At 41.3% G+C, this 19,702-nt stretch overlaps 1 protein-coding gene across 2 annotated transcripts in view; it reads right to left on the bottom strand.

Moving 5' to 3' along the window:
• Positions 1-19,702, bottom strand: part of LOC118401446 (AT-rich interactive domain-containing protein 3A-like) — a 63,994-nt gene that overhangs the window by 19,233 nt on the left and 25,059 nt on the right. For both annotated transcript variants that reach the window (XM_035798952.2, XM_052475161.1), the window contains exons 2-3: positions 5,722-6,460; positions 4,213-4,495 (exon numbers count right to left, since the gene is read on the bottom strand). In XM_035798952.2, the coding sequence (XP_035654845.1) occupies positions 4,213-4,495; positions 5,722-6,071 (633 nt within the window). In that variant the 5' untranslated portion in view covers positions 6,072-6,460. The remainder of the gene's footprint in view (positions 1-4,212; positions 4,496-5,721; positions 6,461-19,702) is intronic.

Genomic DNA, 19,702 nt, shown 5'->3' on the forward strand with positions numbered 1-19,702 from the left:
ACAAGGATGTACCACTTACAGTGCATTTGGAAAAAATTCAGCCCCCTTGACTTTTTCTACATTTTGTTACATTACAGCCTTATTCTAAATTGATGAAATACCCCCCTCATCAATCTACACACAACACCCCAAAATGACAAAGCAAAAACAGGTTTAGACATTTTTGCAAAAACCAAAAAAGCATTCAGAACTTTTACTCAGTACTTTGTTGAAGAACATTTGACAGTCTTCTTGGGTATGCCATGATTGTTTTTTTTTTAAATTACAAACATTAAAAAAATAATAATAATTCTTTGTCATTATGGGTTATTATGTGTAGATTGATGAGGGAAAAAACTATTTAATACATTTTAGAATTAGGCTGTAACATAACAAAATGTGGAAAAAGTCAAGGGGTCTGAAAACTTTCAGAATCCACTGTATAGGTTACACATTTCAGGAGTTAACATCAAGGAATGCCACCGATATAGGAGTAGTATCAGCAGAATCACGCTGGCGAGTAATCCCAATAAGTGTCACTTTGTGGCATTGTCTCCAATTCATCCTGCATTTCCTGGGGTCACCGCCCTTCCCCCCCATTCCGTGTGTTGGTGCGTGCAAATCAATATTTAATACCAACTCCCTGATAATAATGAGTGTGATACATTTTAAAACAGATACTCTCTTTACTGTCCATCTGTGTTACATCTGACCTGCTATTTGTATTTAAAAAACAGGACAGGGTACATCAAAGTCTTTTCTGCTTTGGAGTTTTATAGCCGGAGGATGAATGTGTAATGAAAGGAGAAGGGGTAGGCAATGGACAGTGGGGAGGTCAACACTCTCCGCCTCGTTTGTGGATGAGCAACAGATTCCCCTTCAACAAAATTACTGTTGTGGTTAGTCAAATTCAGGAAAGAGGAACATGGTAATTGTTATTCTAAAAGGCCCAAAATTTGAGGTTTTGTCTGGAATTGTGCTATAAAAGTAGGGGCCTGGTGGATTGTCAATTAAGATGCAATTCTTTTTACTGGAGTATTTCTCTGTAGGTAAAAACAGCTTGCAATTTATTTCCTCACATTTTTGGAGTTGGACATGTTTGTTACAGAGGTCTGAATGCACGGCATGCTGTGATAATAATTTGTACATGTTTCAAGGTGTTAAAACAAAATACAAGAGGTGAATATGTAAGTCTACACACTAGCTGCAGGGTTAATGAGCTGCAGGGGGTAAAGCCACACAACAAACAAGACTGTAAATTAAACATGGGAGGTAAAACATAGAGTTTACCCTCTGGTGATTGAGCACCAAGCTGCTTCAGAAATGGCACTGTATTCCCTACACAGTGCACTACTTTCTGGCCAAAAGTAGTACACTATATTATTATTTAACCTTTATTTTGACAGGGAAGACATATTGAGACCTAGGTCTCTTTTCCAAATGCGCCCTGTATAACAAGATATAAAATACACATTAAACTAACACCCCCCCCAAAAAGATAAATATATATACACACAGTGCATTCAGAAAGTATTCAGACCCCTTGACTTTTTCCACATTTAGTTACGTTGCAGAAAATAACCCGATGGTCACTCTGACAGACCTCCAGATTTCCTCTGTGGAGATGGGAGAACCTTCCAGAAGGACAACCATCTCTGCAACACTCCACCAATCAGGCCTTTATGGTAGAGTGGCCAGACGAAAGCCACTCCTCATTAAAAGGCACATGATAGCCCGCTTGCCATACGGCACCTAAAGACTCTCAGACCATAAGAAACAAGATTCTCTGATTTGATGAAACCAAGATTGAACTCTTTGGCCTGAATGCCAAGAGTCACGTCTGGAGGAAACCTGACACCATCCCTCCGGTGAAGAATGGTGGTGGCACCATCATGCTGTGGGGATGCTTTTCAGTGGCAGGGACTGGGAGACTAGTCAGGATCGAGGGAAAGATGAACAGAGCGAAGTACAGAGAGATCCTTGATGAAAACCTGCTTATGAGCGCTTCGGACCTCAGACTGGGGCGAACATATTACCTTCCAACAGGACAACGCAGAAGTGGCTTCAGGACAAGTCTCTGAATGTCCTTTTCATACATTTGCAAAAAGGTAAAAAAACCTGTTTTTGCTTTGTCATTATGGGGTTTATTCCCATAATGGGGCCTAATTACTTTCCGAATGCACTGTGTGTGTATATATATATATATACACGTATATACACACACACACACACACACACACCACAAATAGGAAATAGGGTGACATTTTGGACAGTGCTGATCAGTGGAAGTAGGCTAGCCCAGAAAGCACCAGATTCTCGTGTCATGTTATTGTGATAACGAACGGGTATGATGACCTCTACCTTATCAGATGTTGAACTGTAACAGATACATGTAGGCCTACAAAAAAAGAAAAAGATCCTCCCTCATGTGTTTGATGGAGTAAACAACAGTGAATGGAAAGAGGTCCGGGTAGTAATAAAAGAAGTGCTGCCATAACAAAATATCAGGGGGCAGGTGTATGTACAGGCGCCAGGGGGTAGGGATGGGTGTCACTAAAATAACACAGCTCAAATGGCACTCTACCAGGGGCAAATCAGTTTCGTTGGCAAAAAAGTATCCACTGCTGGTATAATTTGATATCCACCCAACGAATCCTTTTTGTAATTCAGCTGCCTCCTTATGCTGCCGGCAGATATCTTCTATCAGTGGCTACTGGCAACCTGCCTCGCCTCAATGTTGATTAATTGATGACCACATTTTTAATCAGACCTCCGTCCCCACCACATGGGGGCTAATTTAGTCTGACCTTTCCACATGGCCAGGTTTGGCTAAAGGCAGCATACACTGGCTGTCATCTAGCACTTACCTGAATGTCTAGTTTTTAATGCAGGGCTTACATTTCTGTTTGGAATGGTTCCAACTGACAGACTGATAGAGACATGCAACATTTCTGAGAGGGACTGGGTCCTGAATGGCCAGATTAGCACTCTCCCTCAGGCACATTCCAACTGCCTCCACCCACCTGCCCAAAATAAATGGTACAGTCTTAACCCCTTCCTCCCCATGGAGAAGCACACGACAGACCATCACAGCACTTCTACTCAGCTACTATCAACAAGAAAACACATTTAACATGTTTTTGTTTAACATAAAAATGAAGGTGGAAAATAGATCAAGTTTGAGTTACAGAGTTCCGTGTGGGGGGGAATTATGCAAAGAAATAAACTGAATTCCGCAGTGAGTCATTAACATTGGATTGCGTAACATTATCTGAATGGAACTCTCTTTTTTTTTTTTACCTTTATTTAACTAGACAAGTCAGTTAAGAACTAATTCATATTTTCAATGACAGCCTAGGAACAGTGGGTTAACAGTGGTAGAACATGCCCAATTCCATACATTTTGCCTTGGGTCTCAACACAGAGACCCATGTACTAAATAATTTCACCAAATACGCAAGTATCAAAACTATATTGTCATTATTACATAACTTCTGAAGTCTGTGTAAAAATGACAATATGTGTAGCAAACATTTAACTTGTATTTCCCTATTTTAAAAAAAGACCCTGTGGCAGCATTTTACAGAGGCTGGCTTATGTAAAATGTGCATATAGCAGCTAGGTATATTTTGTGGTTGGTTGAACTTTGTTTTCACACAAGAGAAATTATAATTTATGTTTAAATAATGCAATTCACTACTCTTTATCAATAGCTAACCTAACCTTTAGCATTAGCTACAATGGAAACATACATCTATGCAGTGTATTATGTTCTCTTCTTTCTGGTCCCCCTCAACATAGCCCTATCGCTATGCTCGAACACAGCTTCTCACAACGGAAATCCTTCACATAAAAACAATCCCACTGTATCTATACAACAATTTCAACAGGGTCTCCAAACCATATCAAAACCAATGCAGTGTTTACAGTAAATATGTGCCTGCTAAGGACGGTTAAAGGTAGACTCAGCAATATGACATCATACACAGCTAGGCGACTTCCTGCTTACATCAACAGCATTCAAATTTCCTACGACCCTTTCCAATGTGAGCATGCCTCAAGGGAGGGAGGTTTCAAATTGGAGAGCCGAACTGAAGAGCTAATAGTGGCCTTCTTGGCAAATATTGTCTTCGGTTGATGTCTGGAAGCAGGAAGTCACCCCTGCTGTGTATGATGACATCATACAACTGAGTATACCTACCTACATGTACCTACCCACTATTACCCCCCTACCTGTCTAAACTGCTCTTCGTAAGTCCAGTCTCCGTGGTCCTGGCCGCCCAGCTGGCTGTGGGATCTGTGTGGGGGGAGGATGGCCACTCTGGGCTCCTGGTCTGGGCGGGTCCCGGTGCGAGGCCGGGCCTGCTTCAGCAGCTGGGAGTGGGCGTGCAGCTGACGGTGGGGCAGCAGCAGGGCCAGCGCCTCCCGGCCCGTGGGAAGCCCCTCGTCCACCAGCTCGTCCTCATAGTCCTCCTCCATCTCCCCCTCAAAGTCCTCCTCATCCCACTTCTGCTTTCTGCAGCCGAGAGGAAGAGCCATGCCAGCCACGTTACAACACAGTACACAAACTGGTATTTACCAATCTACTGGTGTTTGGGTGACTTGGAATGATCTCCAAAAGTCCTTAAAGCTGCTGGATTTGGTGCCTCTAGGGCAATTCAGGCATATGTTAGAGGGCCTTTTTACTAAAGAATGTGTTTGTTTCATATTATTGTGTTTTGATTTTCATGTTTTGCATTTGCTTTCATGTAGTGTGTAATTGATGAGTATATAGATATGTATTGTGTATTTGATGAGTATATAGATATGTGTTGTGTAATTGATGAGTATATAGATATGTATTGTGTAATTGATGAGTATATAGATATGTGTTGTGTAATTGATGAGTATATAGATATGTATTGTGTAATTGATGAGTATATAGATATGTATTGTGTAATTGATGAGTATATAGATATGTGTTGTGTAATTGATGAGTATATAGATATGTGTTGTGTAATTGATGAGTATATAGATATGTAGTGTGTAATTGATGAGTATATAGATATGTAGTGTGTAATTGATGAGTATATAGATATGTATTGTGTAATTGATGAGTATATAGATATGTAGTGTGTAATTGATGAGTATATAGATATGTGTTGTGTAATTGATGAGTATATAGATATGTAGTGTGTAATTGATGAGTATATAGATATGTATTGTGTAATTGATGAGTATATAGATATGTGTTGTGTAATTGATGAGTATATAGATATGTATTGTGTAAATGAGGAGTATATAGATATGTGTTGTGTAATTGTTGTTTATTGATGTGTTGGACATGGTCGTCATTGTAAATACGAAATTGTTCTTAATAGACTGACCTGTATAAATAAAAGGTAAAACATTGAAATAAAACTTATGTAAGCACTCGTGAAATAACGAGGACAATGATTATTTTGATGGAAAGCTAGCTAACACACTATTGAAACTTTAAAAAGGTGTTGCGTGACAGTATATAGGCTAGGCTAAAAGGTAAAGATTGGGAACATTTGAATAAACTTACAAAGGTCAAACAAAACCCTAGACCAGAGCAAAGCACCCAGTCAGACTTTCAAGGTTAGTCATTTAGCAGACACTCTTATCCAAAGTGATTTATTAGGGTTAAGTGCCTTGATCAAGGCTTGGGGATTCAAACTAGCGACCTATCGGATACTGGCCAGGCATAAGCATGTATAAGCATGTGGCAGTCCTACTCACATCATCTCCTCTTCCTCAGAGCCCATCATATCTTTGTACTGCTCCCCTTCCTCCTCCTCGTCATCATCCTCTTCTTCCTCGTCCTCTCCCCCGCTGCTGCGCTCTGACATGGGGCTGTCTGAGGCCCTCTGCAGCCCGGCCGCCACCGCCCTCATGGCTGCCAAGGCCGCCATCTGGGCGTGCTCTGACTCCGGGGTGGGGCTTCCCATCAGCTGGTCCCCAACGCCAGCGGTGGTCCGGCCGTGACCCTGCGGAGAGCTGTCCTGCTGCAGCTGCTGTTGCTCCAGTTCCATCAGCAACTTGGCCCTCTGCTGCCTGTGCAGGTTCTCCATCACGGCTTGAAGCTTCATCTCAAGGGAAAGTGATGCACCGGCCGGGGGTCTCCTTCCCCTCCTCCCCCTGAATAGCTCCAGACACAGGGGCTGGTGGGGGCTGCCGCCTCACTAAGTCCTGATGCTGAGGGGCTGGATGAAATGCCTGACCAGCTAACTCAGCGGCAGGAGCGCTCTCTTGATGGGTAGGTAAGTTAGGTCCTCGAAGAGCGGGAGGGGTTCTTAGAGCAATGAAACATTCACTCGGACACTGTCCACAGCTCCCGAGCCAGAAGTCTCTCGTACTGTTTCTCTGTGCAGGGAAGGGAAGGCCCGTGGAGAGTCCCTGTGAGCGCCGTACTTAGGCACTACCGGCTGAAGTGGTGGAAATCTCTATGTGGACCACACTATAATGGCTTTACCAGGGCCTGTGGGAAAGAGACGAACGTAAGAAAAAGCTTTAGCCACTGCTTCAACATTGTTTCTCGTGTCAGTTAGCCAATATGGTTGGTTGATTGCAGACAGTCTACATGCTGGTTTCAGTTGATGTGTCAAATTCAAAAAGTATTCAAAGAGAAAGTAAAAATAGTAACAAGTGTGTTACATAGATAAACTATTTTCTATATTTCCCTCTCTTTTTTGTTGAATTTTACCCCCTTTTTCTCCCCAATTAGTGTCCAATTATTAGTAGTTACTATCTTGTCTCATCGCTACAACTCCCATACGGGCTCGGGAGAGACGAAGGTCGAAAGTCATGCATCCTCTGAAACACAACCCAACCAAGCCGCACTGCTTCTTAACACAGCGCGCATCCAACCCGGAAGACAGCCGCACCAATCTGTTGGAGGAAACACCGTGCACCTGGTGACCTTGGTTAGCGCGCACTGCGCCCAGCCCGCCACAGGAGTCGCTGGTGCGCGATGAGACAAGGATATCCCTACCGGCCAAACCCTCCGTAACCTGGACAACGCTAGGCCAATTGTGCGTCACCCCATGGACCTCCCAGTCGTGGCCGGCTGCGACAGAGCCTGGGCGCGAATCCAGAGTCTCTGGTGGTACAGCTAGCGCTGCGATGCAGTGCCCTAGACCACTGCGCCACCTGGGATGCCCATATTTCCCTTAAAAACATTTTTTTTAAAAAGACTTCTAGCCAATCTATCTATGGGTAGCAGAGTTGACGAGTTATTTGTATTTATTATGGATCCCCATTAGCTGCTGCCAAGGCATGAGCTACTCTTCCTGAGGTCCAGTAAAATTAAGGCAGTTATACAATTTAAAAAAACATTACAATACATTCAGTACAGATTTCACAACACACTAAGTGTGTGCCCACTACGTGTTATGCTCAACACACTCAGTTTTCCCAACAAAATACCAGAAAATAACCAAAAAGAGTAGAACCAGCGAACTGCTTTCACACTGATTTGACAATTAGATGTTCAATGTTTGTTCTGATTTAGATAGTTCGTTTTACCATATTAAAATGTTACAGGATTGACCTTAAACCTGAGGGACAAATGGTAATAAATCATTAAATCACATAAAAAAATATATTCAAGTGCACTCATACCCCTTAATTTTTTTTTTTTTACCCAAATCTTATTTCCTGCAATTCTATACATTATGCCATTCCCATGTCTTATGTTTGTTCAAACCTGAACGTTTTCTGTTTCTGTAAAAAAAAAAAATTGGGGGAGGGGTCTGTCTTGGTTACAGATCCAAATGAGTATGGCTGAGTTAGAGGATAGATGTATTTGATCCTTTTTTTTAACAAACTTTTTTTTAACCTTTATTCAACTAGGGAAGTCAGTTAATTAAGAACAAATTCTTATTTTCAATGACAGCCTATTAACAGTGGGTTAACTGCCTTGTTCAGGGGCAGAACAACAGATTTGTACATTGTCAGCTTGGGGATTCGATCTTGCAACCTTTCGGTTACTAGTCCAATGCTCTAACCACTAGGCTACGCTGCTGTCTAAAGAACGTAAAACGTACCCTATTCGTGGAACGACCCATAAGTCAGGCATCTTTTTTTCAGTCATAAATGCAAATATAAGGGGGAAATCTATGGCACTCATGACTGAACAGGCCTGGTTTACATGACTTCTATGCAGAGCATGTTCTAGGATGACCATGATCTTTTTGTACTATTCTCAAGTGACTCACACCACAGCAATTCATAAGAAGGCATGTCAAACTTGGCATGACTGTAAGCTAGAAAGACCTAGCACATGCTATAAGGGGAAAGGTCTACATTTCGATTGAATAAGACCTGGGTCACATCTAGGTCAGAAAAAAGATAAGCTTAACACAGTGTTCTCGAATCAATAGCACACACTGACAGGGATATGAAGACACATTCTCCAAGCAGGTGTTGAACAGACTAGGTTGCCTCTGAAATGACACCCTGGCTAGCCTATAACTATAATGCACTACTTTTGACCCTAGGCCTATGACTCCAGCCATGATAGTGTTCATGATGCTTCTCTACTCACTCAAAACGGCACTGGCAAAACTTGTCACTTCCATGGGCTTGTGTTTCAGAAGACGTGCAAGAAATAACCACAAGATGAGCAGTTTTATTAGTAGAGGTGAGTCATTCAATATCGACTCTCTCAATATTATGTAAGATTACAGGCTATGGACCAAAAATGCTATGTTGATATTACATTTAAAATAATATCAAGTTAAACAGACATGATGAATCATCCAACAGTCGGATGCATTGCACCATAATTATTTATCTTATGCCAAGTTGCTGCACCCAATGTTTCACAATAACATTTCATAAGCAAGTGATTAAGCTTCACGACAGTGGTTTTCAACAATGGTGCACACAATGTGCTTCCCTATATTTGGAAATATTCCATGACAGACAGACCATGGCAGAACAGCAAACTGGTTTCCTGTTCCTTAACAAAATACATTTAGTTGGGGGAGGTGTTTGTGGTTCCTCTGCTTCAAATGCCTTTTTTTGTTGTCAACACCTGTGATTTTCCACAGAAATGGCAAGATACAGCAAGGAATGAAGACTGTGTGTTAGGTCATTGATTCATCATTCTGATTGGGACTGTGTGTGTTAGGTCATCGATTCATCATTCTGATTGGGACTGTATGTGTTAGGTCATCGATTCATCATTCTGATTGGGACTGTATGTGTTAGGTCATTCATTTATCATTCTGAATGTTAATAGGGAACATTGAAGCGTTGCATCATATGAATCACCATTATATCAACAACTTTGGGACTATGTTGTTTATGTCTATGATTCATGTGATGGTATAATTGCTGATGATGTCGTGACTAATTCAGTTTCTAACGCCAAGACTAACGGGCCGAAAAATAGGTTTCTAGCCATGGACAGAAAAAACAAGCCTGATCACATAGGAATTATATTTTCTCTGTGTTATGCAATACTGATGTGTAGTGTGGTAAGCATTGTAGAGCAAACAAGCTACTTTGCATCACAGGTAGACGCAACCCACTGGTGGTGAACGGCCAGGGCGAATTGAGTAACTTCACTACACTACACACAATGTGAACCACAACCTTAAGTCAACCACTTTATCATTGCAACCTGTTTACATTACTTTCCTCTCAAATGTCTTTCGGCTTCAAACCAAAGCAATGGACACCCATAAGTGATCTGACCTTATGGTTATTGGTGTAGGCTAGATGAAACTGGATGAGGGGGGAGCTGTCATGAAGCCAATCTAGTGGACAGACGGTTTAAATGAAGGATAAGGGACGAATGATGAGTTATTGGGTTAATCCTTTACTTACCTACTGGCACAGAGACTGAGGGAGGGGTGAGGGTGGAAGATTGCAAGGGCTGAACAAACAGGACAAAGAGATAAGGAAAGCGCTAAGGGTCTAATTCCAAAGGGATAAAGGGTCTCTGCCACCTCACATAATGGGTGCTCCAATACTCAACTTTAGTCTCCTAAAGAATAAACAAGACCAGTACAGAGCATTGAAATTGTGCATTGGTAACGTTTTAAATGTGCAGTGTATATTTATACCGGTAATGGACAGAAAAGAGCTAGTTGAGTTCGGAAGTGTATAGGGATCTCTCCAACATACAGTGGGGAGAACAAGTATTTGATACACTGCCAATTTTTGCAGGTTTTCCTACTTACAAAGCATGTAGAGGTCTGTAATTTGTATCATAGGTACACTTCAACTGTGAGAGACGGAATCTAAAACAAAAATTCTAAAACAAACATTGTATGATTTTTAAGTAATTAATTTTAATTTTATTGCATGACATAAGTATTTGATACATCAGAAAAGTATAACTTAATATTTGGTACAGAAACCTTTGTTTGCAATTACAGAGATCATACGCACCCTGTTGTTCCTGACCAGGTTTGCAAACAATGCAGCAGGGATTTTGGCCCACTCCTCCATACAGACCTTCTCCAGATCCATCAGGTTTCGTGGCTGTCGCTGGGCAATACGGACTTTCAGCTCCCTCCAAAGACTAACTATTGGGTTCAGGTCTGGAGACTGGCTAGGCCACTCCAGGACCTTGAGATGCTTCTTACGGAGAGCCACTCCTTAGTTGCCCTGGCTGTGTGTTTCGGGTCGTTGTCATGCTGGAATATCCAGCCACGACCCCTCTTCAATGCTCTTACTGAGGGAAGGAGGTTGTTGGCCAAGATCTCGCGATACATGGCCCCATCCATCCTCCCCTCAATACGGTGCAGTCGTCCTGTCCCCTTTGCAGAAAAGCATCCCCAAAGAATGATGTTTCCACCTCCATGCTTCACGGTTGGGATGCTGTTCTTGGGGTTGTACTCATCCTTCTTCTTCCTCCTATTTTTGTCTCATCAGACCACATGACTTTCTCCCATTCCTCCTCTGGATCATCCAGATGGTCATTGGCAAACTTCAGACGGGCCTGGACATGCCCTGGCTTGAGCAGGGGGACCGTGTGTGCGCTGCAGGATTTTAATCCATGACGGCGTAGTGTGTTACTAATGGTTTTCTTTGAGACTGTGGTCCCAGCTCTCTTCAGGTCATTGACCAGGTCCTGCCGTGTAGTTCTGGGCTGATCCCTCACCTTCCTCATGATCATTGATGCCCCACGAGGTGAGATCTTGCATGGAGCCCCAGACCGAGGGTGATTGACCGTCATCTTGAACTTCTTCCATTTTCAAATAATTGCGCCAACAGTTGATGCCTTCTCACCAAGCTGCTTGCCTATTGTCCTGTAGCCCATCCCAGCCTTGTGCAGGTCTACAATTTTATCCCTGATGTCCTTACACAGCTCTCTGGTCTTGGCCATTGTGGAGAGGCTGGAGTCTGTTTGATTGAGTGTGTGGACAGGTGTCTTTTATACAGGTAACGAGTTCAAACAGGTGCAGTTAATACAGGTAATGAGTGGAGAACAGGAGAGCTTCTAAAAATTAAAAATAACAGGTCTGTGAGAGCCTGAATTGTTACTGGTTGGTAGGTGATCAAATACTTATGTCATGCAATAAAATACAAACGAATTACTTAAAAATCATACAATGTTATTATTATTTATTTTTTTAGATTCCGTCTCTCACAGTTGAAGTGTCCCTATGATAAAAAATTATAGACCTCTACAAAACCTGCAAAATCGTCAGTGTATCAAATACTTGTTCTCCCCACTGTATCTACTACGGACCACTTCTTGACATCATTTCCATTTTTGCTCAGAATACAGTTGGACATTTGGGAGGCCTTTTTCAGACTGTACTGAACAAAAATATAAACGCAAAATATAACAATTTCAATTTTTTTACTGAGTTACAGTTCATATAAGAAATCAGTCAATTAAAATAAAATCATTAGGCCCTAATCTATGGATTTCATATGACTGGGCAGGGGTGCAGCCATGGGTGGGGGAGCCACCCACTGGGGAGCCAGGCCCAGCCAATCAGAATGAGTTTTCCAAAAGAAAAGGCTTTATTACAGACAGAAATACTCAGCACCACCCCGCAGGTGAAGAAGCCTGATGTGGAGATCCTGGGCTGGTGTGGTTACACGTGGTCTGGCCGGTTAGACATACTTCTCTAAAACAACGTTTAAGGCAGCTTATGGTAGAGAAATTAACATTACATTCTCTGGCAACAGGTCTGGTGGACATTCCTGCAGTCAGCAATTGTACGCTCCCTCAAAACTTGAGACATCTGTGGCAATGTGTTGTGTGACAAAACTGCATTTTTTTTTTAAATGGCCTTTTATTGTCCCCAGCACAAGGTGCACCTGCATAATGATCATACTGTTTAATCAGCTTCTTGATATGCCACACCTGCCAGGTGGATGGATTAGCTTGGCAAAAAATATCCTGCCCAACTAGGCAAATAAGAAATGCTCACTAACAGGGATGTAAACAAATTTGTGCACAAAATTTGAGAGAAATAAGCTTTTTGTGCATATGGAACATTTCTGGGATTTTTTTTATTTCAGCTCATGAAACATGGGACCAACACTTTACATGTTGCATTTATATTTTTGTTCAGTTTAGATAACCACCGTTAATAGCCCTCTTATAGAAAGCTGGCCAATGGCGTTGGCCTTGACTACATGGTATTCTGTCACATTCCTCAACTTCTTACCTAAATTTACATTTCAGTCATTTAGCAGATGCTCTTATCCAGATCAATTTACAGGAGCAATTAGGATTAAGTGCCTTGCTCAAGAGCACATCAACAGATTTTCACTTAGTCAGCTCAGGGATTCGAAACAGCAACCTTTCGGTTACTGGCTCAACACTCTTAACCGCTAGACTACCTGCCGCCTTGGAGAGAATAACACTGCCTTTATTGAGCCCGTTAACAACAAAATCCTTCAGAGCGTGTCACACGTACTTTCCACCAACCTCTTCCACAAACCATGCGAAAAGTCGCCCAAATCTTAAATCTGATCTGCAAAGGCAGCCATAAATTATTTTGGTCAAAATTCAGAAAAATCGTAATCCAATGATCTCCTTACTATACATTTAAAGGAATCTGGGGCGTTTTCAATCAAGCACCCAAATTCAGTCATTTTGAAAAATCGGACATAGGGAGTAGCATACTAACTATTTGCTTTAACATAGTCCTGATGGAATGAAACCTCAAACCAGTTTTTATTTAACATTTTTTCCACCCGGGCAAATTGAGCAATCGTGGGAGAAGGGCCTTGGTCAGGAGATTGACAAAGAACCCGATGGTCACTCTCGGAGAGCTCAAGAGTTCCTCTGTGAAGATGGGAGAACCTTCCAGAAGGACAACCATCCCTGCAACACTCCACCAATCAGGCCTTTATGGTAGAGTGGCCAGACGGAAGCCACTCCTCAGTAAAAGGCACATGACAGCCCGCTTGGAGTTTGCCAAAAGGCACCTAAAGACTCGCAGACTAAAGATTGAACTCCTTGGCCTGAATGCCAAGCACCACATCTGGAGGAAACCTGGCACGATCCCTACAGTGAAGCATGCTGGTGGCAGCATCATGCTGTGGGGATGTTTTTCAGCGGCAGGGACTGGGAGACAAGTCAACCTCAGACGAAGGTTCACCTTCCAACAGGACAATGACCCTAAGCACACAGCCAAGACAACGCAGGGGTGGCTTGGGGACAAGTCTCTGAATATCCTTGAGTGGCCCAGCCAGAGCCCGGATTTGAACCTGATCGAACATCTCTGGAGAGACCTGAAAATAGCTGTGCAGTGACGCTCCCCATCCAACCTGACAGAGCTTGAGAGGATCTGCAGAGAAGAATGAGAGAAACTCCCCAAATATAGGTGTGCCAAGCTTGTAGCGTCATACCCAAGAAGACTTGAGGCTGTAATCACTGCTAAAGTTGCTTCAACAAAGTACTGAGTAAAGGGTCTGAATACTTATGTAAATGTGATATTTATTTATTTTAGACATTTGCTCAAATTAAACATTTAATTAATAATTTGCTTAATCATTATGGGGTATTGTGTGTAGATTGGGGGGGACCAATACATTTTAGAATAAGGCTGTAACGTAACAAAATGTTGAAAAAGTCAAGGGTCTGAATACTTTCCGAATGCACTGTATATTTACTATAATTTGTTCATGTGTTTCACCTAACCTCATGACCAAAAACACACATTGCTCAAAACATCATAACCCTCCGAAGTCTTCAGTGGTGTTATGTGGACTGTGTCAATGTGCATTCCATGAGAAGTGCACCCCTATTGATAAAACTAACACAAATGTATGGTTGTATTGGACATGTGAGGCATGCACTTCTATGTTTCCTTTTCACTCTCTGGATGATTCCGACTGTGTATCTCTCTTAGTTGGGCAGGATATCAACCCTGATAACATGGTCTTTAACCCATTAGATATTAATGAAGCCAACAATAGATATAACGATTGATTCAAACTTCCTGAAATTTACCAGAAATAAGTCTATCACTTGTGATTAATATAATGTTAAGAAATTTAACAACCTTTATAGCATTTTATCTAATTCCAAGAAATGCTTATTTCCTACCTTTCACTTTAACTTTTGCAGTTTTTCTAAAACTCTCCATTGTTGCCCTTTCAGAAACATGGTTGACTGAAGAGACAACCATGCTTTATGACATGTCTCCTTATAATGCTGTTCACCAGTGTAGAACATCAAGAGTGGGAGGATGAGTGTCCATTTTTGTTCATAAACATTTTAAATTCTTTGTAAGAGAGGACCTCACACATCTGAAAACAAAGTATAGGAACAAATTTACTCACCTACTTTGGATATCCCCCAAAATATATATATATTTTTTTATTAAATATATTTATTTATATATATATAAACTACTTGGAAAATCCTCAATCAACAGTTGAATAAGAAACATTTCAATTCTCAATTTATTTTTGGAAATAAGACCTATAGTGATCCTGATGTTATTTCATGTGAATTTAATAACTTTTTTGTGTATGTGAGTTCTTCTCTGTCAAAGAAAATGAGCAAAACTGATGGAAATGGGGCCTCCTGAGTGGCGCAGTGGTCTAAGGTATGCATTGCAATGCTAGCTGTGCCACTAGAGATTCTGGGTTAGAGTCCAGGCTCTGTCGCACAATTGGCACAATGTTGTCCGGGTTAGGGGAGGGTTTGGTCGGCAGGGATGACCTTGTCCCATCGCGCACTATTGACTCCTGTTGCGGGCCGGGCACAGTGCACGCTGACACGCTCGCCAGGTGTACGGTGTTTCCTCTGACACATTGCTGTGGCTGGCTTCCGGGTTAAGTGGACATTGTGTCAAGAAGCAGTGCAGCTTGGTTGGGTTGTGTTTCGGAGGACGCACAGCTCTTGACCTTCGCCACTCTCGAGTCCGTACGGGAGTAGCAGCGATGAAACAAGACTGTAACTACCAATTGGATACCACAAAATTGGGGAGAAAAAGGGGTAAAAAAAATACAAAAATAAAAACAAAAATAAAATACTAATGGAAATCCCTTGGATTATATTAAGGGACATTTCCCTTCTCTGCTCAGTTTGACCCTCCTGATGTAATGGAGGTGATGGAGGTAATTGGTAACTTAAAGATATCAGCAGCAGGTCATGAGGAGAGTGGTGCCTCTATGGTGAAATCAGTATCTTCCTTGATTACTGAGCCTCTAATCTATATCTTCACCAAATCTATGATATTGTTCCTAAATATTTGAAAATTGCCAAAGTTATCCCCATCTATAAAACTGGGTATCCAAGATCTTTTACAAATTATCGGCCAATATCTGTACTACCGTGTTTTTCTAAAATCCTAGAAAAATTGGTGTATAAGAGAATGTTGAAACATTTAAATCAACACTGCATTCTATATGAACACCAATATGGTTTTCGTAAAAACTACTTCACAGATATGGCTCTTTTGCAACTTCTGGATAAAATATTTACAGCCCTTAACAATGAATACGCTCTGGGCATCTTTTTACATGTATCCAAAGCGTTTGAAACGGTTGATCATGAAATATGACTTTATAAATTGCATTATTACGTGTTTCATGATTATACATATAATTTATTATAGAGAACAATTTGTTTATGCAAACAGATGTGCATCGACCAAGGCCAAGATATCCAGCGTGACACAGGGTTTGATAATTGGACCTTTGTTATTCCTAATCTATTTCAATGACCTTGCTGCTGTGTCTTCTACCGTACTTCCCATTCTCTTTGCTGAGGATACCAATTTGATTTTATCAAACAATAATTTTGATTCACTAATTAATGAAGCCAAATCAGGCATGGCCACATTTTGTGAATGGTTCCAGATTAAATTATTACAAATTATCTTTAAATGTAAAAAGAATCCAACTTTATTGTATTCGCTAGTAACAAATATTGTAAATATATTGTGTTAAGTGTTTCCTCCAAATAGCTTAACTCTTACACACTCACATTTAAACAAAACAACAAAAAATAATTATTGTGATTATTGATCATACATTTATAATTAGTAGGTTTAATTATCTGTTTTAACAAACCTTTTGTATTTATGTATTGTATATTGGGCTTCCAATCACACTGTTTAATTTTTTTTATATTTTTTTATCTGTATGGTTGTTTATCACTTTTCTTTGGCAAATAAATTAAACTTCTCCACATTTAATTTTCCCCATAGGGGATTTTAGAAACATTTAGGGGCGGCAGGTAACCTAGTGGTTAGAGCGTTGGGCCAGTAACCGGAAGGTTACGGACTCCATCCTAGCTGGAGGGGTGCTCTCATCTTATCTACCAACATAGACAGGGCTCTAACTCCTCTAGCTCCACAATGAAATAGGGTGCAGGCCAGGCAGCAGGCTGTTAGCCAGCCTGCCAGCATAGTGGAGTCTACCACTAGCACAGTCAGTGTAGTCAGCTCAGCTATTGAGACTGTGTCTGTGCCTCGGCCTAGGTTGGGAAAAACTAAACATGGCGGTGTTCGCCTTAGCAATCTCACTGGGATAAAGACCTCCTCCATTCCTGTCATTATTGAAAGAGATCATGATACCTCACATCTCAAAATAGGGCTACTTAATGTTAGATCCCTTACTTCAAAGGCAATTATAGTCAATGAACTAATCACTGATCATAATCTTGATGTGATTGGCCTGACTGAAACATGTCTTAAGCCTGATGAATTTACTGTGTTAAATGAGGCCTCACCTCCTGGCTACACTAGTGACCATATCCCCCGTACATCCCGCAAAGGCGGAGGTGTTGCTAACATTTACGATAGCAAATTTCAATTTACAAAAAAAAAACTGACGTTTTCGTCTTTTGAGCTTCTAGTAATGAAATCTATGCAGCCTACTCAATCACTTTTTTATAGCTACTGTTTACAGGCCTCCTGGGCCATATACAGCGTTCCTCATTGAGTTCCCTGAATTTCTATCGGACCTCGTAGTCATAGCAGATAATATTCTAATCTTTGGTGACTTTAATATTCACATGGAAAAGTCCACAGACCCACTCCAAAAGGAGCCATCATCGACTCAGTGGGTTTTGTCCAACATGTCTCTGAACATACTCACTGTCACAGTCATACTCTGGACCTAGTTTTGTCCCATGGAAGAAATGTTGTGGATCTTAATGTTTTTCCTCATAATCCTGGACTATCAGACCACCATTTTATTACGTTTGCAATTGCAACAAATAATCTGCTCAGACCCCAACCAAGGAACATCAAAAGTCGTGCTATAAATTCACAGACAATAACAAAGATTCCTTGATGTCCTTCCAGACTCCCTCTGTCTACCCAAGGACGCCAGAGGAAAAAAAATAATTTAACCACCTAACTGAGGAACTCAATTTAACCATGCGCAATACCCTAGATGCAGTTGCACGCCTAAAAACTAAAAACATTTCTCATAAGAATCTAGCTCCCTGGTATACAGAAAAGAGCCGAGCTCTGAAGCAAGTTTCCAGAAAATTGGAACGGAAATGGCGCCACACCAAACGGGAAGTCTTCTGACTAGCTTGGAAAGACAGTACCGTACAGTATCGAAGAGCCCTTACTGCTACTCGATCATCCTATTTTTCCAACTTAATTGAGGAAAATAAGAACAATCCGAAATTCCTTTTTGATACTGTCGCAAAGCTAACTAAAAAGCAGCATTCCCCAAGTGAGGATGGCTTTCACTTCAGCAGTAATACATTTATGAACTTCTTTGAGGAAAAGATCATGATTATTAGAACGCAAATTACGCACTCCTCTTTAAATCTGCATATTCCTTCAAAGCTCAGTTGTCCTGAGTCTGCACAACTCTGCCAGGACCTAGGATCAAGAGAGACACTGAAGTGTTTTAGTACTATATCTCTTGACACAATGATGAAAATGATCATGGCCTCTAAACCTTCAAGCTGCATACTGGACCCTATTCCAACTAAACTACTGAAAGAGCTGCTTCCTGTGCTATGTTGAACATAATGAACGGCTCTATCTTCCGGATGTGTACCAAACTCACTAAAAGTGGCAGTAATAAAGCCTCGCTTGAAAAAACCAAACCTTGACCCAGAAAATATAAAAAACTATCGGCCTATATCGAATCTTCCATTCCTCTCAAAATTTTTAGAAAAGGCTGTTGCGCAGCAACTCTCTGCCTTCCTGAAGACAAACAATGTATACGAAATGCTTCAGTCTGGTTTTAGACCCCATCATAGCACTGAGACTGCACTTGTGAAGGTGGTAAATTACCTTTTAATGGCATCAGACCGAGGCTCTGCATCTGTCCTCGTGCTCCTAGACCTTAGTGCTTTTTTTAACACCATCGATCACCACGTTCTTTTGGAGAGATTGGAAACCCAAATTGGTCTACACGGACAGGTTCTGGCCTTGTTTAGATCTTATCTGTCGGAAAGATATCAGTTTGTCTCTGCGAATGGTTTGTCCTCTGACAAATCAACTGTAAATTTCGGTGTTCTTCAATATTCCGTTTTAGGACCACTATTGTTTTCACTATATATTTAACCTCTTGGGGATGTCATTCGAAAACATAATGTTAACTTTCACTGCTATGCGGATGACACACAGCTGTACATTTCAACGAAACATGGTGAAGCCCCAAAATTGCCCTCGCCAGAAGCATGTGTTTCAGACATAAGGAAGTGGATGGCTGCAAACTTTCTACTTTTAAACTTGGACAAACAGAGATGCTTGTTCTAGGTCCCATGAAACAAAGAGATCTTCTGTTGAATCTGACAATTAATCTTAATGGTTGTACAGTCGTCTCAAATACAACTGTAAAGGACCTCAGCGTTACTCTGGACCCTGATCTCTCTTTTGAAGAACTTATCAAGACTGTTTCAAGGACAGCTCTTTTCCATCTACGTAACATTGCAAAAATCTGAAACTTTCTGTCCAAAAATTATGCAGAAAAATGTATCCATGCTTGTCACTTCTAGGTTAGACTACTGCAATGCTCTACTTTCCAGCTACATGGATAAAGCACTAAATAAACTTCAGTTAGTGCTAAAAATGGCTGCTAGAATCCTGACTAGAACCAAAAAATGTGATCATATTACTCCAGTGCTAGCCTCCCTACACTGGCTTCCTGTCAAGGCAAGGGCTGATTTCAAGGTTTTACTGCTAACCTACAAAGCATTACATGGGCTTGCTCCTACCTATCTCTCTGATTTGGTCCTGCCGTACATACCTACACGTACGCTACGGTCACAAGACGCAGGCCTCCTAGTTGTCCCTAGAATTTCGAAGCAAAC

The sequence above is a fragment of the Oncorhynchus keta genome, chromosome 22, assembly GCF_023373465.1.
Source record: "Oncorhynchus keta strain PuntledgeMale-10-30-2019 chromosome 22, Oket_V2, whole genome shotgun sequence".
In the NCBI taxonomy this organism is placed as follows: domain Eukaryota; kingdom Metazoa; phylum Chordata; class Actinopteri; order Salmoniformes; family Salmonidae; genus Oncorhynchus; species Oncorhynchus keta.